The sequence below is a fragment of the Nesoenas mayeri genome, assembly GCF_963082525.1.
Source record: "Nesoenas mayeri genome assembly, chromosome: 1".
In the NCBI taxonomy this organism is placed as follows: domain Eukaryota; kingdom Metazoa; phylum Chordata; class Aves; order Columbiformes; family Columbidae; genus Nesoenas; species Nesoenas mayeri.
In genome coordinates this window covers 213,960,884-213,983,871 of record NC_137541.1, presented here as the reverse complement: position 1 = coordinate 213,983,871, position 22,988 = coordinate 213,960,884, and the positions used below count along the sequence as shown (strand labels likewise).

Genomic DNA, 22,988 nt, shown 5'->3' with positions numbered 1-22,988 from the left:
CGGGGGGGCTGTGGGTGGACTGGATGATGCTGTGTCCCTGTCTCGCGGGCAGCGCCGCAGGTCGCGCGGCCGTGGGCAGCCGGGCCGTGCGCTCGTGCCCCAGGGCCGCGGGGGGGACGGGGGACGGCGGAGCGGGGCAGGGGGCACCGGCGCCCCCGGGCGGGTGAGCAGCGGCCCCTGCGGCGGCTCCGGCTGCTTCCCTGGGAGCTGCGGCCGCGCGGGGACAGTGCGGGGACAGCGCAGGGACAGCACGGGGATGGTGTGGGGACAGCGCGGGGACAGCATGGGGGTGGTGCGGGGACAGCGCGGGGACAGTGCGGGGACAGCATGGGGATGGTGTGGGGACAGCGCGGGAACAGTGCGGGGACAGCGCGGGGACAGCGTGGGGACGGTGCAGGGACACAGCACTGGGACAGCGCGGGTCCGGCGGGCCCAGCGGCCGCGAGGTTCCGCCGGGACTGGGAAGCGCGGAGGGAACGTGCGCGGACCGCGTGACTCCGGCGGCCCCGCCCCCGCAGCCCCGGCGGCCATCGCGGGAGCGCGGGTGACGTGCGGGGGCGTTCCCGCGGAGACCACGCCCCTCCCCCCTTGGAAAGGCCTTTGGGCCGACAGGAGGAGCAGCCGGTTGTGCCGCGGGTGGGTTCCACCCGCGCGTCCCACCCGCGGGTCCCACCCGCGGGTGCGGTGGCTCTGCAGCAGGGTGCGGAGAGCGCCTGCTGCTTGTCAGCCCCCCTCACTTACTGCCAGCGCCCCAGGCAGCCGGCGAGCACGGTCGCCTCCGGGAGGAGAGCTCGTCCCAAACAGACGGTGGCAGCGCAGGCGGAGGTTCTGTCCCGAACGGGGGCTGTTCGGGTGTCCGGCTGCAGGGAGCGCAGAGCCCGCTGCGGGGGCAGGCCTGTTCGGGTGTCCGGCTGCAGGGAGCGCAGAGCCCGCTGCGGGGGGAGGCCTGTTCGGGTGTCCGGCTGCAGGGAGCGCAGAGCCCGCTGCGGGGGCAGGCCTGTTCGGGTGTCCGGCTGCAGGGAGCGCAGAGCCCGCTGCGGGGGGGAGGCCTGTTCGGGTGTCCGGCTGCAGGGAGCGCAGAGCCCGCTGCGGGGGGAGGCCTGTTCGGGTGTCCGGCTGCAGGGAGCGCGGAGCCCGCTGCGGGGGGAGGCCTGTTCGGGTGTCCGGCTGCAGGGAGCGCGGAGCCCGCTGCGGGGGGGAGGCCTGTTCGGGTGTCCGGCTGCAGGGAGCGCAGAGCCCGCTGCGGGGGGAGGCCTGTTCGGGTGTCCGGCTGCAGGGAGCGCAGAGCCCGCTGCGGGGGGGAGGCCTGTTCGGGTGTCCGGCTGCAGGGAGCGCAGAGCCCGCTGCGGGGGGAGGCCTGTTCGGGTGTCCGGCTGCAGGGAGCGCAGAGCCCGCTGCGGGGGGGAGGCCTGTTCGGGTGTCCGGCTGCAGGGAGCGCGGAGCCCGCTGCGGGGGCAGGCCTGTTCGGGTGTCCGGCTGAGGCCAGCACTGCACCCGTGTGAGCTGTGGGCAGGTGCAGGGTCTGCTCCACGTGGTGGTGAAACCATGGAGGGGGCTGAGACGCTGGGGACCATCAGGGAGTGCGAAAGGGAGACCGACTGGTGGAGGAACACCCTGACGTGCCCGCCGGAAAGGCCCCGGGGGGGCACCCCCCAAAAGGAGATGGACCCCCCGCCCTCTCGGACAGCGGCAAAAGTGCTGAGACGGCCCCAGCGTTGCTGCTGTCGGGCAGAGGTCGGGGACCTTAGGTGGGGCAGTCAGCAATAGGACAAGGGGCCATGGGCTTCAACTCTGCCGGGGAAACTGAGGCTGGAGATGAGAAAGCAATTCTGTGCAGAGAGTGGTCAGGCATTGGAATGGCTGCCCAGGGAGGTGCTGGACCCACCGGCCTGGAGGGTTTTAAAGTGAGGTTGGACATGGCACTTAGTGCCATGATCTAATAAACGGACTAGAGTTGGACCAAGGGTTGGACTGGATGATCTCTGAGGGCTTTTCCAGCCCAGTCGATTCTGTGATTCTGTGACCTAAAAGACGACGGGGGTTGAAGCGCGTTCCGGTTCGGCGTCACGGGCAGCCCCCTCCCTCCTGCTTTGCCTCCCCAGGGGCCCCTCCGTGACAGGTTTGAGGCCCCGGGTCCTGAAGAGGAGGTGGGCGAGGAGGCGGTGCCCAGCCTGCCTACAGATCGCACAGGGAGAGGCGGTGGGGTTCACACCTCCAGGCTGCCTCTGAGAAAGAAAGGAGGGCGGTTGTAACAGGAAATGCCCTTCTGACAGGAACAGAGCGCCCAATATGCAGAGCTGACCCTCATCTTAGGGGCGTTTGTAGCCTACCTGGAGCCCGGATCAAGGATATCGCTGGAGCGCTCCCCAGACTGGTGCACCCCACAGACTGCTACCCGCTGCTGGTCCTCCAGGCAGACGGGAGGAAGCTGCTTCCCGCAGTCTGAGGGGAATGAGAACGATTTCAAGGCCTTGGGAAGGATGGAGAAAGAGTCTGGGGCTCAAGTGATCTTCTCTTCACTCCTTCCATCTTCAAGTGACCATGTGGGATGGAACAGGAAAATTCGTTCTCTAAATGATTGGCTCCAGGACTGGTGCTACAGGCAGGGCTTTGGATTTCTGATAATGGTTGGTTCTATAAGACACCAGTCCGGACAGTGTCAGCGGGAAAGGTTTATCTCGTAGGGGCAAAAGGATGCTGGGGCAGGAATGAGCTGGGCTCATCTGGAGAGCTTTAAACTGGGCTCGAAGGGGGACGGGGTTGTAGCTGGGCTTGCACCAGTGGGGCAGCATTCTAGAACCGATGAGGGCCGGGTGGCCTCCTGTGCCCCCACGGAGAAATGGGAGTGCTCTGCTCGCCCCTGAAATGCCTGCACACCCATGCGCAGCATGGGGAATGAGCAGGAGGAGCTGGAATCCTGTGCTCGGTCGGGAGATTGTGAGCTGGTGGCAATTACAGAGACACGGTGGGACAGCTCACATGGCTGGAATGTGGCCATGGATGGCTACGCCCTCTTCAGGAAAGACAGGCCGGCGAGGCGTGCTGGTGGGGCCGCTCTCTGTGTGTACGGGGTTCCTGTGTACGGGAGCAACTGGCCCCAAACTGGCCCCAGTTGTGCAGATGGGGCGTCCCAGGGCCGAGCAGAGCGGGAGGAACAACCTCCCTGACCTGCTGCCCACACTCTTCCTCACACACCCCCGGTCCCCTTGGCCTCTTGGGCACAGGGCACAGTGCTGGCTCACGGTCACCCTGCCGTCCCCAGGACTCCCAGGTCTTTCTCCACAGAGCCGCTTTCCAGCAGGTCACCCAACCTGTGCCGGGGCCGGGGGCCGTTCCTCCCCGGGTAAAGGACCCCGCACCGGCCTGGTGAAACCTCAGCAGGGTCTTGTGTGCCCAGGGCTGCAGCCTGTCCAGGTCTGGCTGGATGGCAGCACAGCCTCTGCTGTGTCAGCCCTTCCTCCCGGTTTGCTGTCACCAGCAAACTGGCTGAGGGTGCACTCGGTCCCTGCATTGAGGTCATCGATGAACAGGCTGAGCAGGACAGGACCCGGTGCTGAGCGCTGGGGAAAGCGCTGGCTGAGGCCTAAACCGGACTGTGCGCCGCTGGCCGCAGCTCCTGAGCTCTGGCGGCCGCTCAGCGCAGGACCCAGCTCACCGCACGCTCACTGCACGTGCTGCCCGAGCTCACCCACGGGGCTCCCCCTCCCACGGGGCTCCATCACCTCCCACAGGACTTCATCTCCCATGTGTCCCTCTCGGGCTCCATCTCCTGCAGTTCCTCTCGGGCTCCATCTCCCACGGTCCCTCTCGGGCTCCATCTCCCGCGGTCCCTCTCGGGCTCCATCTCCCGCGGTCCCTCTCGGGCTCCATCTCCCGTGGTCCCTCTCGGGCTCCATCTCCCGCGGTCCCTCTCGGGCTCCATCATCTCCCGCGGTCCCTCTCGGGCTCCATCATCTCCCGCGGTCCCTCTCGGGCTCCCCCTCCCGTCCGCCTCCCGCGCAGTTCCGATGCTCCCGCGGTCGTCCCCGCCCCCGCCCCGCCCGGCGGAGGCTCCAGCGGCCATGGCTGCGCGGGGTCGGGGCTGCGGGCCGGGCCCGCCGCTGCCGCTGCCGCTGTCCCTGTCGCTGTCCCTGTCCGTGCCGCTGTCGCTGTCCCTGCTGCTGTCGCTGTCCCTGTCGCTGTCGCCGCCGCTGCCCCCGGCCGGGCCGGAGCCGCTGCTGGAGGCCGCTCCGCGCTGGGGCTGGCGGAACGTGTCGTGCCCGGCGTGCCGGCTGCTGTTCGGGGCGCTGGACCTGGCGCTGCAGGTGGGGCCGGGGGCACCGGGACGGGGGACCCAGGGGACACTGGGGCGGGGGGACCCAGGGGACAGCGGGGCGGGGGGACCCAGGGGACACCGGGACGGGGCGACCCAGGGGACACTGGGGCGGGGGGACCCAGGGGACAGCGGCACCGGGCGGGGCGGGCGGGGCGGGCACCGCGGGGCCGGGAGCCGAGCGGGGTCAGGAGAGGACAGAGACAGGCGGGGGAGGGGACAGGGACACGGGACACGGGACACGGGACGGGGACACGGGACAGGGACACGGGACACGGGACACGGGACGGGGACACGGGACAGGGACACGGGACGGGGCGCTGCCGCGGGACAGGACCGGGACAGGGCCGGCGCCGGGGCCGGAGCAGGAGCTGGGCCGGGACCTTGTGACAGCGCCGGGGCGGGACAGGCTGGGGCACGTCTGGCTTGTGACAGGCACGGGACCAGGACGGGACACGCTGGGACGCACCAGCGGCTGCGCTGTGAGGGACGAGACAGGGACAGGACAGGACAGGACAGAACAGGGACAGGACAGATCACAGACTCACAGATCCCAGAGTGTCAGGGGCTGAAGGGCCCTGGAAAGCTCATCCAGTGCAATCCCCCCATGGAGCAGGAACACCCAGATGAGGTTACACAGGAAGGTGTCCAGGCGGGTTGGAATGTCTGCACAGAAGGAGACTCCACAACCCCCTGGGCAGCCTGGGCCAGGCTCTGACACCCTCCCCGGGAACAAGTTTCTTCTCATATTTAAGTGGAACCTCCTGTGTTCCAGTTTGCACCCATTGCCCCTTGTCCTGTCCCTGGTTGTCACCAGCAGAGCCTGGCTCCATCCTCCTGACACTGCCCCTTTCCATATTGATCCCCAGCAATGAGTCCCCCCTCAGCGTCCTCTTGTCCAGCTCCAGAGCCCCAGCTCCCTCAGCCTTTCCTCACACGGGAGATGCTCCACTCCCTGCAGCATCTTGGTGGCTGCGCTGGACTCTCTGCAGCAGTTCCCTGTCCTGCTGGAACTGAGGGGCCACAGCTGGACACAAGATTCCAGGTGTGGTCTCCCCAGGGCAGAGCAGAGGGGCAGGAGAACCTCTCTGACCTACTGACCACCCCTTCTAACCCACCCCAGGTACCATTGGCTTCCTGGCCACAAGGGCCCCGTGCTGGCTCATGGTCAGGCCAGGGACAGGACAGGGACAAGACAGATCTGCACAGGGTCAGGCTGGGCCCGGCTTCCTCCCCTAGACGGGACCTGGGGCAGGGGCTGGAACGGGCTCCCTGGGGCACAGAACCCGGGGGGGGTCGGGGGCCGTCCCGGGGTCCCGTCTGAGCCCCGTCCCGCCATGTCCTGCAGATGGAGCCCAACGTGGCGCGCGTGGGGCGCGTGGCGTCGCGGCTGTGCCAGGCGCTGCGGCTGGCGCGCCCCGAGGTGTGCCAGGACGCCGTGCGGCTGTTCCAGCGCGACGTGGTGGCGGCGTGGGCGCGCTCGGTGCTGCGGCCGGCCGAGGCCTGCGGGCTGCTGCTGGGCCCGCGCTGCGGCCGCTGGGACATCTTCGGCGACTGGAACGTCACGCTGCCCGACACCCCCAAGCCGCCGGTGCGGCCCCCGGCGCCGCCGCCGCCCGGCGCGCCCGTCGCCCGCGTGCTGTTCCTCACCGACCTGCACTGGGACCGGCGCTACACGCCGGGCAGCGCCGCCGCCTGCCCCGACCCGCTGTGCTGCCGCGGCGCCGCGCTGCCCGGCCCCGGCGGCGCCGGCTTCTGGGGCGAGTACGGCAAGTGCGACCTGCCGCTGCACACCATCGAGCTGCTGCTGGCGCAGCTGCCCGGCGCCTTCGCCGCCGCGTACTGGACGGGCGACATCCCGGCGCACGACGTGTGGCAGCAGAGCCGGCAGGACCAGCTGCTGGCGCTGCGCACCGTCACCGCGCTGCTGCGCCGGCACCTGGGGCCGCTGCCCGTCTACCCGGCCGTGGGCAACCACGAGGCCACCCCGGTCAACGCCTTCCCGCCGCCATACGTGCACGGCAACCAGTCCGCCGCCTGGCTGTACGACGCCATGGCCGAGGCCTGGCGGGACTGGCTGCCCGCCCCGGCGCTGGACACCCTCCGGTGCGGATGGGGCCACGGCGCTGGGGGGCGGGGGGCGCGGGGGCTCGGCTTGGGCTCGCAGGGCCCGGGGCTCAGAGCGGGGGGCTCGGGGCTGGGCTTGGGCTCGCAGGGCCCGGGGGGGCAGAGCGGGGGGCGCGGGGCAGTTTCTGTATGGGGGGTCAGGGGGGCTGGGGCTGCGGCTCAGGCGCCCCAGCTCAGGGGGGGCGGGGGCTCCGCACTGCGAGGCGCAGGGGGCGCAGGGCGGGGGGTGCAGGGTGCTGGGGGTGGTGGGCTCGGGGCGCGGGGGGTGCTGTGGGGGGCAGGGATGTGTTGGGGGTGGGAGGTGCAGTGGGTGGGGTGCTCAGGGCGTGGAGGTGCTGTGGGGGGGAGTGGGAGGTGGAGTGTGGGTGCTGTGGGGGGTGTGTGCTGTGGGGTGGGTGCTATGGGGTGGTTGCTGTGGGTGCTGTGGGGTGGGGTGGGTGCTGTGGGGTGGGTGCTGTGGGTGGGGTGGGTGCCGCGGGGCAGCGCTCACGGCCCGTCCCCGCAGGGCCGGCGGGTTCTACACGGCGCAGGTGTGGCCGGGGCTGCGCGTCGTGTCCCTCAACATGAACTTCTGCTCCCAGGCCAACTTCTGGCTGCTCATCAACGCCACGGACCCCGCGGGGCAGCTGCAGTGGCTCGTGGGGGTCCTGGCGGCCGCCGAGCGCGCGGGGGACAAGGTGAGCGAGGGGGCTCGGGGGTGCCGGCTCGGGGTCCCGGCTCGGGGGTCCCGGGGGTCCCGCCACCCACAGCCGCCCGGCCTGCGCTCCGCAGGTGCACATCATCGGGCACATCCCCCCCGCGCACTGCCTGCGCAGCTGGAGCTGGAACTACTACAGGATCGTCAACAGGTCAGTGCCGGGCGCCGCCACGCGCCGGCTCCGCACCCACCGGCCCCGCGCCCACCGGCCCCGCGCCCGCCAGCTCCGCACCCACCGGCCCCGCACCCGCCGGCCCCGCGCCCACCGGCCCCCGCGCCCGCCGGCCCCGCGCCCACCGGCCCCGCACCCACCGGCCCCGCGCCCACCGGCCCCGCCGCGCTGCCAGGGCCGCAGGCGCAGCAGAGAGGACGGGGGACAGTTCTGTGCCGGAGGGGCTGGATCCAAAACTGCTGTGCCGGGCTGTGCCGGAGCGGGGGCGCGGGAGGGTGGCGCTGGCGCTGGTGGGCACGGCCGGGATGTGCGGCCGCAGTACGGGGGGGATGGGACCGGCAGCACCGGGATGGGGCAGCACCGGGATGAGGCAGGACCGAGGTGTGGGGCAACACCAGGATGGGGCAGCACGGGGACGGGGCAGCACCGCGGGGACGGGACGGGGCAGCACCGCGGGGACGGGATGGGGGTGCCGGTGCCGACGTCCGTGTCCCGCAGGTTTGAGGGCACCATCGCGGCTCAGTTCTTCGGGCACACGCACGTGGACGAGTTCGAGATGTTCTACGACGAGGAGACGCTGACCCGTCCGGTCTCCGTCGCCTTCGTGGCCCCGAGCGTCACCACCTACATCAACCTCAACCCCGGTGCGCCCCGCCCCCTCCCCGGCCCCCCTCCCTCCGCCCCCCGACCGCGGTGCCGCCGCCTGACCGCCCCTCCCCCGCAGGGTACCGCGTGTACGAGGTGGACGGGCCGTACCCCGGCAGCTCGGGGGCCGTGCTGGACCACGAGACCTTCATCCTGAACCTGACCGAGGCCAACGCGCCCGGCGCGGCCCCGCGCTGGCGGAGCCTGTACCGCGCGCGCGCCGCCTACGGGCTGCCCGGCGCGCTGCCCGCGGACTGGGACCGGCTGCTGCGCCGCCTGCAGGACGACGAGCGGCTGTTCCAGCGCTTCTGGTTCCACCTGCACAAGGGGCACCCGCCGCGCGAGCCCTGCGGGGCCGCCTGCAAGGCCGCGCTGCTCTGCGCGCTGCGCACCGGCCGCTCCGCCGACCCCGCGCTCTGCCGCCCGCTGCGCCCCGCGCTGCCCTTCCCGCGCGTGCTGCGGCTCTGGCGCCAGCGCCGCCTCTGCTGAGCCGGATCGGTGCTTGTTCTGCTGAGACGGACCCGTGCTGGTTCGGCTGAGCCGGATCGGTGCCGGTTCTGCTGAGCCGGACCCGTGCTGGTTCTGCTGAGCCGGATCGGTGCTTGTTCTACTGAGCCGGATCGGTGCCGGTTCTGCTGAGCCGGACCCGTGCTGGTTCTGCTGAGCCGGATCGGTGCTGGTTCTGCTGAGCCGGACCCGTGCTGGTTCTGCTGAGCCGGATCGGTGCCGGTTCTGCTGAGCCGGACCCGTGCTGGTTCTGCTGAGCCGGACCCGTGCTGGTCCGCTGAGCCGGATCCGTGCTGGTTCGCTGAGCCGGATCCATGCTAGGTCTGCTGAGCCGGATCGGTGCTGGTCCGCTGAGCCGGATTGGTGCTGGTTCTGCTGAGACGGATCCGTGCTGGGTCCGCCGAGACGGATCGGTGCTGGTCCGCTGAGCCGGATCGGTGCTGGTTCTGCTGAGCCGGATTGGTGCTGGATCCGCTGAGCTGGGACCGGCGCCGGCTCTGCTGAGCCGGATTGGCGCTGGATCCACTGAGCTGAGACCGCGCCGGCTCTGCTGAGCCGGATCGGTGCTGGATCCGCTGAGCTGGGACCGCGCCGGCTCTGCTGAGCCGGATTGGTGCCGGGTCCGCTGAGCTGGGACGGCGCCAGCTCTGCTGAGCGGCATCGGTGCTGGGTCCGCTGAGCCGGATCAGCGCCGGCTCTGCTGAGCTAGATCAGTGCTGGCTCTGCTGAGCCAGGATCAGCACCAGCTCTGTTTGGCCAGGATCACCGCTGACTCTGCTGAGCCGGGATCCACGGTGATTGCACTGAGCCGGATCAGCGCCGGCTGTGCTGAGCCGGGCCCAGCGCCAGGGCTGGGGGTCCCTGTGTGTCCCTGTGCTCCCCCCGGCACAATAAACGTGTGATGGGTGCGCTGGGTCCTGCTTGCAGAGCTGGTTCGGCTGGAGGAGACCGCGGGATCGCGGAGACCAACCACAACCCGCCCGGCCCTGCCCGAGTCCTGGGAACCGCGCGTCCGTCTGTCCAGCCCCCCAGGGCTGGTGACTCCAGCGCTGCCCTGGGCAGCCTGTTCCAATGCCCCACAGCCCTTTGGGGACGACGCTGTTCCCACACCAAGCTCAGCCCCCCCAGCACCACTCGCGTCCCCCGCGCTGCTGGAATTGGGTTTATTAACGTTTAGTACGACACGATCCTCGTTACAGCGAGAGCGGCGGCCCCGGCAGCCCCGGGTTACACCACATGCATGGGGGACACCCGCGCCCCCGCCGCTGGGCGCCCGCGGGGGACAGGACCCCGGCCCGCGGCACCGCCCGGGGCACAGCCGCGCTAGGGCTGAGCAGCCCGGTGCGGGACGAGCCCCACGGCCCCTCGCGCATGGGGACACCCAGACACGGGGACACCCGCGCACGGGGCCACCCGCACATGGGGACACCCGCACATGGGGACACCCAGACACGGGGACACTCGCACACATGGACACCCGCACATGGGGTCACCCACAGACGGGGTCACCCACACACGGGGACACCTGTGCACGGGGACACCCCTGCCACTGGGGCCCGCCTGCACACAGGGACACCCGCACCCCGGGGCCCCCCCGGCGCCCCGCGCGTTCCCTCCGTCCCGTCCCCTCCGTCGCGTGCCCCCGCGCATCCCGGGGGCAGCAGGTGGGGAGGGGTCTCGGCCGCTGCTCCCGCGGGGCTCACGGCGTCTGGGCCCCCAGGCGCTTGGGCTTCAGGGTGCCCAGCAGGGTCTGCACCCCTCGGCGCACCGAGGAGCCCACTCGCCGCGCCACCGAGTCGGCGGGGGCCGCGGGGAGGCAGGAGCTGGAGGCCTGGGGGCGCGCGTCCAGGCACTTCTGGTAGCGCAGCTGCGGAGGGGGACAGTGCCGGGACACGTGTGGGGCTGGGACACGTGTGGGGCTGGGCAGGGTCCATGGGGCAGTCATTCACCATGCAGGGTCTATAGGGCAGGAGGGGCTCTGTGGGGCAGGAGAGGCTCTGTGGGGTGGCTCACTGTGCAGGTCTATGGGGCAGAGGGGCTCTATGGGGCAGGGTCTCTGGGGCAGGGTCTGCAGGGCAGGCTCCCTGCCGCTCACCATGCAGGTCTATGGAGCAGGATCTATGGGGCAGGGTCTATGGGGCAGGGTCTCTATGGGGCAGGGTCCGCGGGGCTCACCATGCAGGTCTATGGGGCAGGGTCTCTATGGGGGCAGGGTCTCTATGGGGCAGGGTCTCCATGGGGCTCACCATGCAGGCCGCCTGCAGCGCCTCGCTGAGCCCCGCGGCGTTGGGCTCGCACCAGACCATGTGGCAGCGGAAGGCGCCGGGCGCGCCGGCCATGATGAAGGCGAAGGAGCGCACGTCGCGGCCCACGCCCAATGAACGACAGGAAGCGCACGCGGCACTCGCACAGCACGGCCTCGCTCTGCGGCGCGGGGCGCACCGTCACCCCGCGGCACGGAACGGCACCGTCACCCCGCGGCACGGGGACACAGGGACAGCAACCGTCACCACCACGGGACGGGACGGGGGACACGGGGGACGGCACCGTCAGCCCGCGGACAGGATGGGGGACACGGGACGGCATCGTCACCCCGCGGCACGGGGGACACGGGGACGGCACCGTCACCACCACGGGACGGGACAAACGCGGGGACGGGCAACGTCACCCCTGCGGGACAGGGGACACGGGGACAGCACCGTTACCTCCGCAGCATGGGATGGGGGGACATGGTCACAGGATGGGACGGGACGGGGGGACATGGGGACACAGTCACGACCACAGGACAAGGACATGGGGACGTGGTCACGACCACGGGATGGGGACACAGGTGTGGGGACGCGCTGACAGCCGCAGGACGGGGGCGGGGGGACACGGTCACCGCAGCAGGACGGGACAGGGGGGCACAGGGACGGTCACAGCACGGGGACAGGGACGGGGGACACGGGGACGCAGTCACGGCTGTGGGATGGGGACACGGGGGCGTGCGTGGCGCCCACCTGCTGGTGCGTGAGGGTGAGCGTGGCGGGCGCCACGTTGACCACGATGGGCGTCCAGTGGTCCCGGCTGCCGCTCGCCAGCGCCGCCTCCAGCGCCGCGTTGATGACGTCCATGCCTGGGGACAGCGGTCAGGGACACAGGGGGTCAGGGACACAGGGGGTCAGGGACACTGGGGGGTCAGGGACACAGGGGGTCAGGACTGCCACCCCCCCACTGGGACCCCCGCCGGGCTCCGTCCCCGCACTCACCCACGGGCTTGGCCACGGGCACGCAGCCCAGGTAACACACACCGGGAACTTCTGCACCACCTCGCTCTTGGGCGCCGGGAACTCCACTGCGGCACGCGGCGGCGTCGGGGCTGCGCCGGCACCCGCGGCCGCCAGCACCCGGCACCGTGTTCCCATACCCGGCACCGTGTTCCCCGCACCTGGCACAGCGGCCGCCAGCACCCGGCACCCGTGTTCCCACACCCGGCACCGTGTTCCCCGCACCCGGCACAGCGGCCGCCAGCACCCGGCACCGTGTTCCCATACCCGGCACCGTGTTCCCCGCACCCGGCACAGCGGCCGCCAGCACCCGGCACCGTGTTCCCACACCCGGCACCGTGTTCCCCGCACCCGGCACAGCGGCCGCCAGCACCCGGCACCGTGTTCCATACCCGGCACCGTGTTCCCCGCACCCAGCACAGCGGCCGCCGCACCCGGCACCGTGTTCCCCACACCCGGCACCGTGTTCCCCGCACCCAGCACAGCGGCCGCCGGCACCCGGCCACCGTGTTCCCCACACCCGGCACCGCAGCCACCGGCGCACGGCACCATGTTCCCCACACCTTGCACTGTGCTCCCCGCACCCGGCACCGTGTTCCCCGCACCCGGCACCGCGTTCCCGCACGTCGGCGTCACCGCGTCCCACCGCACCCCGCGCTGCCTCTGCACCCAACACCGCGCCAGCACCGCAAGCCCCAGCACCCCAGATCCCCACCCCGTGCCCTGGAAGGGGGTTCCCCCAGCCCCCCCAAACCCTGTACCCCTACCCTGGAACGGGACCCCCCCTATCCCCTACCTTGGAAGGGGACCCCACCCCCTACCCTGGAAGGGGACCCCCCGTTTCCTACCCTGGAAGGGGACCCCAATCCCCTACCCTGGAATGGGACCCCCCATTCCCTACCCTGGAAGGGGACCCCAATCCCCCTACCCTGGAAGGGGACCCCAATCCCCCTACCCTGGAAGGGGACCCCCCATTCCCTACCCTGGAAGGGGACCCCAATCCCCCTATCCTAGAAGGGGACCCCCATTCCCTACCCTGGAAGGGGACCCCAATCCCCCTACCCTGGAAGGGGGACCCCCCATTCCCTACCCTGGAAGGGGACCCCAATCCCCCTACCCTGGAAGGGGACCCCCCATTCCCTACCCTGGAAGGGGATCTCCACCAGCCGCGCCGGGTCTGTGCTCAGCCCGTTGGGCCCCCCCCCGGGCGTTTCTCCGCTCCACCATGATCTGGGGGGAGCGCGGGGGCACCAGCCCCCCCGGCCATCACACATGGCCCCAGCCCCCACACCCACGGCGCGGGGGGACCCCGGGACAGCGCTCGGAGCTGGGGGGGACGGGGGGACTCCAGGACAGGGCTCGGACCTGGGGGGGACGGGGGGGAACCCGGGACAGCGCTTGGAGCTGGGGGGGGGGACAGGAGCACAGTGGGCAACGCGGGCAGCTGGGGACACTGTGGGGGACACTGTGGGGTCCGGGGGTCTCACCTACATGCACACCTCATGTAAGCAGCTGGCAATGGGGGTCTCAGGGGGCACTGGGGGTCTCGGGGTTCACTGGGGTTCTCGGGGGGTCTCACCTGCACGCACACCTCATGCAGGCAGCTGGCACTGGGGGTTTGGGGGGTCATTGGGGGTCCGGGTTCTCACCTGCGTGCACACCTTGTGCAGGCAGCTGGCACTGGGGGTCTCGGGGGGCACTGGGGGGTCACTAGGGTCACTGTGGTTTTAGGGGGGTCTCGGGGGTCTCACCTGCACACACACCTTGTGCAGGCAGCTGGCACTGAGGGGTCACTGGGGGGTCGGGGGTCTCACCTGGGCGCACACCTCGTGCAGGCAGCTGGCACTGGGGGTCTGGGGGGTTTGGGGGGGTCGGAGGTCTCACCTGCACGCACACCTCGTGCAGGCAGCTGGCACTAGGGGTCTCAGGGGGCACTGGGGGTTTGGGGGGTCACTGGGGGGTCCGGGGGTCTCACCTGGGCGCACACCTCGTGCAGGCAGCTGGCACTAGGGGTCTCAGGGGGCACTGGGGGGTCACTGGGGGTCTCGGGGGGCACTGGGGGTCTCACCTGCGCGCACACCTCGTGCAGGCAGCTGGCACTAGGGGTCTCAGGGGGCACTGGGGGGTCACTGGGGGTCTCGGGGGGCACTGGGGGTCTCACCTGCGCGCACACCTCGTGCAGGCAGCTGGCACTAGGGGTCTCAGGGGGGCACTGGGGGGGCACTGGGGGTCTCGGGGCGCACTGGGGGGTCTCACCTGCGCGCACACCCTCGTGCAGGCAGCTGGCGATGTCGCGGGCCGGGCTCTCGCAGCGGAACACGTGGCACTTGAGCATCTGCGTCAGCGGGTCCCGCGCCACGAACGCAAAGTCCCTGCGGGGGCAGCGCTCAGGACCCCCCAGCCCCCACGCCACCCAGCACACCCAGTGCCACCCAGCGCCACCCGGCACACCCAGCGCACCCAGCGCCACCCAGTGCCACCCGGCACACCCAGCGCCACCCAGCGCCGGGAGCACCAGGAGCGCCGGCAGCACCGGCAGCACCGGGGCGGGCTGCCCTACCTCTCCCTGCATCCGGCAGCGCGGCAGAGAGACCAGAGACCCGGTTAGAGGGGACGGTGTGACCCACGGACCACAGACCCACAGACCACAGACCCCCAGACCCACAGACCCCACAGACCCCACAGATCACAGACCCACAGGCCTCACAGACCCCAGTGCTACAGACCCCACAGACCCCAAAAACTCCACAGACCACAGCCCCACAGGCAGGACTGAGCCCATGAGACCCCCTGCCCCAGCACTGCTGGGGGGCTCAGCCACAGGCGGGTGCACGGGACCCCCACACCACACCCCACAAGCACCCCACGTCCCACACACCCCGTTCCAATGGGGCTCAGGATCCCCACACCCCACGTGCACCCACACGTCCCCACCCCACGTGCAGGGACCCCCAGAGCCCCACGCGCAGAGACCCCCAGAGCCCACGTGCAGGGACCCCCGAGCCCCACGTGCAGGGACCCCCCGAGCCCCACGTGCAGGGCACCCAGAGCCCCACGTGCAGGGACCCACGGCCCCACGTGCAGGGACCCCAGAGCCCCACGTGCAGGGACCCCACGGCCCCACGTGCAGGGGACCCCCAGAGCCCCACGTGCAGGGACCCCCAGAGCCCCACGTGCAGGGACCCCAGAGCCCCACGTGCAGGGACCCCAGAGCCCCACGTGCAGGGGACCCCCAGAGCCCCACGTGCAGGGACCCCAGAGCCCCACGTGCAGGGACCCCAGAGCCCCACGTGCAGGGACCCCAGAGCCCCACGTGCAGGGACCCCCAGAGCCCCACGTGCAGGGTCCCCTGAGCCCCACGTGCAGGGACCCCACGGCCCCACGTGCAGGGACCCCACGGCCCCACGTGCAGGGACCCCAGAGCCCCACGTGCAGGGACCCCCAGAGCCCCACGTGCAGGGACCCCAGAGCCCCACGTGCAGGGACCCCACGGCCCCGCGCCCCACGCGCCCGGTGCCCCGCGGCCCCACCTGCCGCTGTCGCGCCCCACGCCCCAGACGCGGATGGCGGCCACGGGCTGCGCGTGCAGCAGCGCCTGCTCCTGCGGCTCCAGCAGCTTCAGCGTCCGGTTCTCCAGCAGCAGCAGCATCGCGCGGCCCTGCGGAGTGGCAGGGGCGGGGGGCGGGGGCAGTGGGGGCTGTGGGGCACTGGGGGCAGTGGGGGCAGCAGGGATGGTGGGGGCAGTGGGGACAGTGGGGGCAGCGGGGGCTGTGGGGACAGCGGGGGCAGTGGGGGCTGTGGGGACAGCGGGGGCTGTGGGGACAGCGGGGGCAGCGGGGGCTGTGGGGGCAGCGGGGGCAGCGGGGGCAGCGGGGGCTGTGGGGGCAGCGGGGGCAGCGGGGGCTGTGGGGGCAGCGGGGGCTGTGGGGGCTGTGGGGGCAGCGGGGGGCTGTGGGGGCAGCGGGGGCAGCGGGGGCAGCGGGGGCTGTGGGGGCAGCGGGGGCATCAGGGGCTGTGGGGGCAGGGGCACTCACCTCCCCCCAGGAGCCGGGGGGGGCCGCGCTGGTGCAGCGAGAGCTGCCGGATGCAGTTGTTGACGGCGGCGCTGCTGCGGCCCGGGGCCAGCTCGGCCTCGCTCATCTCCACCCAGCCCAGCGAGCGCACGGCGAAGCGCTGCGGCACGGCCACGCGTGGGCACGCGGCACGGGGGGCACGGGGCACGCGTGGGCACAGGACACGGGGGGGCACGCGGCACGGAGGGCACAGGGGGCACGGGGGGGCACGCGGCATGGGGCACGGGGGGCACCGGGGGGCACGGAGGGCACACGTGGGGCACGGGGCACACGTGGGCATGGGGCACGGTGGGGCATGGCGGGGCACGGGGAGGCACGGGGGGCACAGGGGGCACGCGGGGCACGGGGCATACGTGGGGCACGGGGGGACACGGGGGGCATGCGTGGGGCAGGGGGCACACGGGGGGCACAGGGGTCACGGGGAGGGCACACACAGCCCCCCCGCAGGGACCCCCCGCAGCTGCCTGCCCCACACGTCCCTGCTCCTGGGGACAGGGCTGACCCGCCACGGTGCTGCTGGAAGCACCACGGGGGTCCCACGTGTACCCACAGGGATCCCAGGTGTGCCCATGGGGGTCCCAGGTGTGCCCACAGGGATCCCAGGTGTGCCCACGGGGGTCCCACGTGTGCCCACGGGGATCCCAGGTGTACCCACAGGGATCCCAGGTGTGCCCACGGGGGTCCCAGGTGTGCCCACGGGGGTCCCAGGTGTACCCAGGGGTTCCCAGGCTGCACCCATGGGGGTTCCAGGTGTGCCCACAGGGATCCCAGGTGTGCCCATGGGGGTCCCACGTGTGCCCACGGGGATCCCAGGTGTGCCCACGGGGATCCCAGGTGTGCCCACAGGGGTCCCAGGTGTACCCAGGGAGTCCCAGGCTGCACCCACGGGGGTCCCAGGCCCCCGGCAGCAGGACAGAGCGCGGCCCCATGGGCAGGGGAACACAAGGGCCCCGCGGGTCTGGCTGGGCCAGGCTTACCTTAGAGCCCGGCTTGTCCTCCTCGGCCAGCGCGGTCCTGAGAGGGGACAGGACGTCATGGCTGCTCCCCACGCACCCCCACCCCACCCCCACCCCCCAAGGGGGTCTCAGCCTGGACCCTGCGCACCCCCTCCCCCCGGGGGTGGACCCCACACACCCCCCACCCCCGGGGGTCCCAGCCCACACCCCACGCACCCCCACCCCCCAGGGGGTCCCAGCCCAGACCCTGCGCACCCACACCCCCCAGGGTGGACCCCACGCACCCCCCGGGTGGCGAGGCCGGGCGTGGGGACGGTGGCTCCGTGTCCTGCGCCCCGGGGTCGTCGTCCTCGTCCTCGTCCTCCGTGGGGTCCTGGGGAGGGACGGGCTGGGGGGGCTGGGGGGGCTGCCCCGCCCCCTCACCCTCCAGAGCCCCCCGACCCCCATTCCACCCCCCGTGCCCCCCATTGCTCACCCTCCAGAGCCCCCTGATCCCCTTTCCACACCCCTTGTGCCCCCCACTGCTCACCCTCCAGAGCCCCCCGACCCCCATTCCAACCCCGCACCCCATTGCTCACCTTCCAGAAGTCCCCGTCTCCGAAGCTCTCGGCCGGGGCGAAGCCGGGCCAGGCCGGCTGGGGAGAGGGGCTCCGGTTCGGCTGCGCACCCAGGCAGCCCCGCACCCCGGGGTCCGCACAGCCCCGCACCCCGAGGTCCACACAGCCCTGCACCCCGGGGTCCCCACAGCCCCGCACCCCGAGGTCCACACAGCCCTGCACCCCGGGGTCCCCGCAGCCCCGCACCCCGGGGTCCACACTGCCCAGGGTCCCCACAGCCCCGCACCCCGGGGTCCACACAGCCCCACACCATGGGGTCCCCATAGCCCCACACCCCGGAGTCCCCACTGCACTGCACCCCAGGGTCCACACCATCCTACACCCCGGGGGCCCCACAGCCCCACTCCCCACCACCCCACACCCTGGGGTTCCACACCACCTCACAGCCCCACACCATGGGATCCCCACCACCCCACAGCCCCACGCCCCGGGGTCCCCACCGCAGTGCACTCCGGGGTCTCCACAGCCCTGCACCCCGGGGTCCCCACTGCCCTGTGCTCACAGGGGTTGCTGCAGCCCCACACGCTGGGGGTCCCCGCAGTCCCCACAACCCTGCACCCCGGGGGTCCCCACAGTCCCACAGCCCAGGTCCCCCCGCCCTGCCACGTCCCCCGCCGTGTCCCCCCCGTGTCCCGCGCACCGGGGGCTGCGGGCAGTGGGCGGTCTCCGGGGAGCCGGGCGCCGAGCCGCGGGGCAGCCCCGGGGGCGGCTGCCACTGCGTGGTGCCGGTGGGGACGTGCCAGTAGTAGGTGCCCGAGGTGTCCTGCACCCGCAGCCATCCCGCCGGCAGGTCCGCGTCTGTCTCCAACGCGCTCCGGCTCCACAACGACTCTGCGCAACGGGGACGCTCGCACGGGGCCGGGGGCTGGGCCCGGCCCGGCACAGCATGGCACCGCACGGTGCGGCATGGTACAGTATGGCACAGCACGGCACGGGATGGCATGGCACAGCACAACACAGCATGGCACGGCATCGCACAGTATAGCACAGCATGGTACAGCACGGCATGGCACGGCACGGCACAGCACGGCGCAGCACGGCGCAGCACGTCATGGCACAGACCCACTGCGCCCCACTGCCTCATGGGACCCACGGAGCCCACTGCCCCTGGGAGCCGGCACCTGCCCCATGGGACCCACGGAGCCCCACTGCCCCATGGGACCCATGGACCCCACTGCCCCTGGGAGCCGGTGCCCGCCGCAGCGAGGTGTGGCGCCCGTCCCCATGAGCACAGGAGCTGTGGCTGCGGGGCCAAGGACGCCCTGCCCGAGGCGGGGGCGCATCAGTGGGGACGGGGACCCGGCTGCGGCCCAGGGGAATGGGGCTTCACAGCCAGGCAGGCACCGCTCCCCACGGCCAGTGCCACAGCTGGTCCCCAGGGCCGGTCCCCACGGCCAGTGCCATGGTTGGTCCCCAGGGTTGGTCCCCAGGGCCGGTCCCCAGGGTTAGTCCCCAGGGCTGGTCCCCAGGGTCGGTCCCCAGGGTCGGTCCCCAGGGCTGGTCCCCAGGGCCGGTCCCCAGGGTCGGTCCCCAGGGCTGGTCCCCAGGGCTGGTCCCCAGGGTCGGTCCCCAGGGTCGGTCCCCAGGGCTGGTCCCCAGGGTTGGTCCCCAGGGTCGGTCCCCAGGGTCGGTCCCCAGGGTCGGTCCCCAGGGCTGGTCCCCAGGGTCGGTCCCCAGGGTCGGTCCCCAGGGCTGGTCCCCAGGGCTGGTCCCCAGGGTCGGTCCCCAGGGTTGGTCCCCAGGGTCGGTCCCCAGGGTCGGTCCCCAGGGCTGGTCCCCAGGGCTGGTCCCCAGGGTCGGTCCCCAGGGTCGGTCCCCAGGGTTGGTCCCCAGGGTCGGTCCCCAGGGCTGGTCCCCAGGGCTGGTCCCCAGGGTCGGTCCCCAGGGCTGGTCCCCAGGGTCGGTCCCCAGGGTCGGTCCCCAGGGCTGGTCCCCAGGGCTGGTCCCCAGGGTTGGTCCCCAGGGTCGGTCCCCAGCCCAGGCTGCAGCTGGGGCCGCTGGGGCAGCCGGGGACCGAGGGGCCGGTACCGACGCTGCTCCCAGCCCGCCCGGACCCAGCCCGCGGTGTCCCCATCTGTGTCCCCATCCCCGTCCCTGTCCCCATCCCCATCCCGGTCCCGGTCCCGGTCTCGCTCACCTGCGGCCAGAGCGGGCGTTTCCCCGGCAACGGCTGACGGCAGCACCGGGGGCGGGGCTGGGGTGGGGCTGGGGTGGGGTGGGGACAGCGATGGGGACAGCGATGGGGACAGCGATGGGGACAGCGATGGGGACACAGGGACGGGGACACAGGGACGGGGACACAGGGACGGGATGGGCTGCAGGGACGGGGGGCAGGACGGGGGTAGGGCAGAGATGGGGGATGTGGGGAGCAGAGAAAGGGGCGCAGGATGGGGGGACACAGGGCCGGGGGCAGGGCCGGCGGGAGCACAGGGAGGGACGCGGGGAGCGGGGAGGGGGGGATGGCGCCAGCTGTGGGGCCAGGGGACACGTGGGACACGGAGGTGGCGCTGCCAGGCACAGCGAGCGGAGCTGGGGACACGGGATGAGCTGCGCCCCGCAGCGACGGCACAGGGGTGCACCCGAGCGGCGGGGACAGCGGGGACAGCGGGGACAGAGCCATGGGGCACAGGGGTGCACCCGAGCGGCGGGGACAGCGGGGACAGCGGGGACAGAGCCATGGGGCACAGGGGCTGCACCCGAGCGGCGGGGACAGCGGGGACAGCGGGGACAGAGCCATGGGGCACAGGGGCTGCACCCGAGCGGCGGGGACAGCGGGGACAGCGGGGACAGAGCCATGGGGCACAGGGGCTGCACCCGAGCGGCGGGGACAGCGGGGACAGCGGGGACAGCGCCATGGGGCACAGGGGTGCACCCGAGCGGCGGGGACAGCGGGGACAGCGCCGTGCGGCACAGGGGCTGCACCCGAGCGGCGGGGACAGCGGGGACAGAGCCGTGGGGCACAGGAGCTGCACCCTGAGCAGTGCGGACAGCGAGGACAGCGCCGTGGGGCACAGGGGCTGCACCCTGAGCAGTGCGGACAGCGGGCACAGCGGGGACAGCAGGGACAGAGCCGTGGGGCACAGCATGGACAGCACCATGGGGACAGCACCGTGGGGCACAGCATGGACAGTGCTATGGGGCGCAGCATGGACAGTGCCATGGGGACAGTGCCGTGGGGACAGCACCGTGGGGCACAGCATGGACAGTGCTATGGGGTGCAGCATGGACAGCACTGTGGGGACAGCACTGTGGGGCACAGCATGGACAGTGCCGTGGGGACAGCACCGTGGGGCACAGCATGGACAGTGCTATGGGGTGCAGCATGGACAGCACTGTGGGGACAGCAATGTGGGGCACAGCATGGACAGTGCCGTGGGGACAGCACCGTGGGGCACAGCATGGACAGTGCTATGGGGTGCAGCATGGACAGCACTGTGGGGACAGCAATGTGGGGCACAGCATGGACAGTGCCGTGGGGACAGCACCGTGGGGCACAGCATGGACAGTGCTATGGGGTGCAGCATGGACAGCACCGTGGGGACAGCACTGTGGGGACAGCACCGTGGGGCACAGCATGGACAGCGCTGTGGGGACAGCACTGTGGGGCACAGCAGGGACAGCGCCGTGGGGACAGCAGGGACAGCAGCACCAACAGCATGGGGACACGGGCAGTGAGGGGGCGGGGGGCACAGCGGGGGTGCCGTGGGGCACAGCGGGGGCAGGGCTGGGGAGCAGCTGTGGGCACACAGCCAGGGGAGGGAGACGTGAGGCCAGGCTGGGGACACCGTGGGGACACCATGGGGACACCATGGGCTTGTCAGGGGGTCACGGGCAGGGACGGCCATGGGGCAGGGAGGGGACACTGCTGGGGCTGCCATGGGGTAGTCACAGCCTGCCGTGGGGCCACCGAGACAGTCAGGGGTCACCATAGGTCACTGTGGGGCAGCCATGGTGCAGCTGTGGGTCACTGTGGGGCAGTCAGGGTCACTGTGGGGCAGCCATGGTGCAGCTGTGGGTCACTGTGGGTCACCATGGGGCAGTCAGGGGTCACCGTGGGTCACCGTGGGGCAGTGGGGGTCACGGCGGGGCGCACCTGCGTCGTCGGGGGAGCTGCCGGCGCTGCCCTGGCTGAGCGTGGCCCAGCTGGAGTCCTCGTCGCTGGCCGTGCCGCTGCGCGCCCCGAAGAGGCGGCTGGCGCTGCGGGGGGGCTCGCGCGGGCCCCGCTCCCCGCCGGGCTCCGACTCGCCGGTGGCCGGGTCGCTCTGCACCGGCGTCGAGTCCCCGTCGCCCTCCTCGTCGTCCTCGTCGTCGTCGTCGTCCTCGTCGCGCAGCGGGATGAGCGGCGGCCGGTCGCCGCGGGCGTCGCGGGCGTTGCGCGCGTTGAGCGGCAGCTCGGCGGGGCGCGGGGGCGCCAGCTCGTTGCGGTTCTGGTCGCGCTCGGCGCGGCGCTGCTGGTTCTGCCCGTCCTTCAGCCACTTGGCCGTGCGGGGCTCGGCGGGCGCGCCCCCGGCCCGCAGCGCCGTCCCGCCCGGGGCCGCGCCCGGGGCCGCGCTGGGCGCCGCGCAGCGGTTGTCGTTGGCCAGGTCGCTGCGCTTGCTCACGGCGCCCGACATGGCGGCGGCACCGCGGCTCCTACGGCGGCGGCACCGCGGCTCCTATACCGGCGGCACCGCGGCTCCTACGGCGGCGGCAGCTCCGCGTCCATCGGGCCTGCGGGGGGCGGCGGCACGGACCGGGAGCCGGGCCCGCGGGGCCCCAGGAGCCCCGGCCCCCGCGCCGCCCCGGGACCCCGCACCCGAGGGGCCCCGAGGAGCCCCGCACCGGCCCCGGGACCCCGGCCCCAGCCCCCCGAACCCGGCCCGGCACCCCGGCCCCGCAGCGCGGAGCGGCCCGGGCGGCTCCCCGGTTCCCCCATCACACCGCCCGGCTCGGCCGCCCGCACCGGGACCCCCGGACCCCGCACCGGGAACCCCGGACCCCGCACCGGGAACCTCGGACCCCGCACCGGGACCCCCCGGACCCCGCACCGGGAACCTCGGACCCCGCACCGGGAACCTCGGACCCCGCACCGGGACCCCCCGGACCCCGCACCGGGACCCCCAGACCCCGCACCGGGACCCCCGCACCGGGACCCCCGGACCCCGCACAGGGACCCCCGGATCCCGCACCGGGACCCCCGGATCCCGCACCGGGAACCCCGGACCCCGCACCGGGACCGCCCGGACCCCCGCACCGGGACCCCCGGACTCCGCACCGGGACCCGCACCGGGGCCCCCGGCCCCCCCGCCCCCGGCCGCAGCGGCCCCGCTCGGCCCAGCCGGTACCTGCGGCGGCTCCGCTGGGGGGCACGGGGGGGCTCTGCTTCCGCTTCCGGGGGCGGGGCGGAGACAGCGCCCCCCCGGTACCGACCGGCACCGGAACCGGCACATACGGACACCGGAACCGGCCCCACACCGGAACCGGCCCCACAGCGGCACCAGCACCGGCCCCGGCCCGGCGGGCTGCGGACCCGCATCACAGCCGCCGCGGGGACCCTGCGGTCCCGCTCCCCGCTCCGGTCCCGCTCTCCCCGCTCCGATCCCGCTCCCCGCTCCGGTCCCGCTCCCCGCTCCGATC

At 72.8% G+C, this 22,988-nt stretch overlaps 2 protein-coding genes across 2 annotated transcripts; one reads left to right on the top strand and one right to left on the bottom strand.

Annotated features, from left to right (window-relative positions):
- The first annotated feature begins 3,890 nt into the window (after positions 1-3,890).
- Positions 3,891-8,529, top strand: SMPD1 (sphingomyelin phosphodiesterase 1). Its single transcript, XM_080362761.1, has 6 exons — positions 3,891-4,304; positions 5,661-6,418; positions 6,945-7,116; positions 7,211-7,287; positions 7,807-7,952; positions 8,033-8,529. Exons 1-6 carry the CDS (start codon positions 4,008-4,010, stop codon positions 8,440-8,442), a joined length of 1,860 nt encoding a protein of 619 aa, XP_080218887.1. The 5' UTR covers positions 3,891-4,007; the 3' UTR covers positions 8,443-8,529.
- Positions 8,530-10,159: 1,630 nt separating this feature from the next.
- On the bottom strand, positions 10,160-22,082 carry APBB1 (amyloid beta precursor protein binding family B member 1; the record flags this gene model as incomplete). The annotated part of the gene is given in 18 exon segments (XM_080338950.1): positions 10,160-10,327; positions 10,707-10,838; positions 10,840-10,884; positions 11,460-11,575; positions 11,709-11,748; positions 11,751-11,794; positions 12,871-12,919; positions 12,921-12,956; positions 13,983-13,997; positions 13,999-14,098; positions 15,257-15,384; positions 15,761-15,781; positions 15,783-15,899; positions 16,777-16,813; positions 17,040-17,128; positions 17,334-17,390; positions 18,013-18,203; positions 21,466-22,082. Coding segments are annotated over 18 exon segments (1,905 nt in total). The 5' UTR covers positions 21,986-22,082.
- Positions 22,083-22,988: the final 906 nt, after the last annotated feature.

Coding starts and splice junctions, on each gene's coding strand:
- SMPD1 (XM_080362761.1), top strand. CDS start 4,008: ATGCTCCCGCGGTCGTCCCCGCCCCCGCCCCGCCCGGCGGAGGCTCCA. Junction 7,117..7,210: donor CCGAGCGCGCGGGGGACAAG/GTGAGCGAGGGG, acceptor TGCGCTCCGCAG/GTGCACATCATCGGGCACAT. Junction 7,953..8,032: donor CTACATCAACCTCAACCCCG/GTGCGCCCCGCC, acceptor CCTCCCCCGCAG/GGTACCGCGTGTACGAGGTG.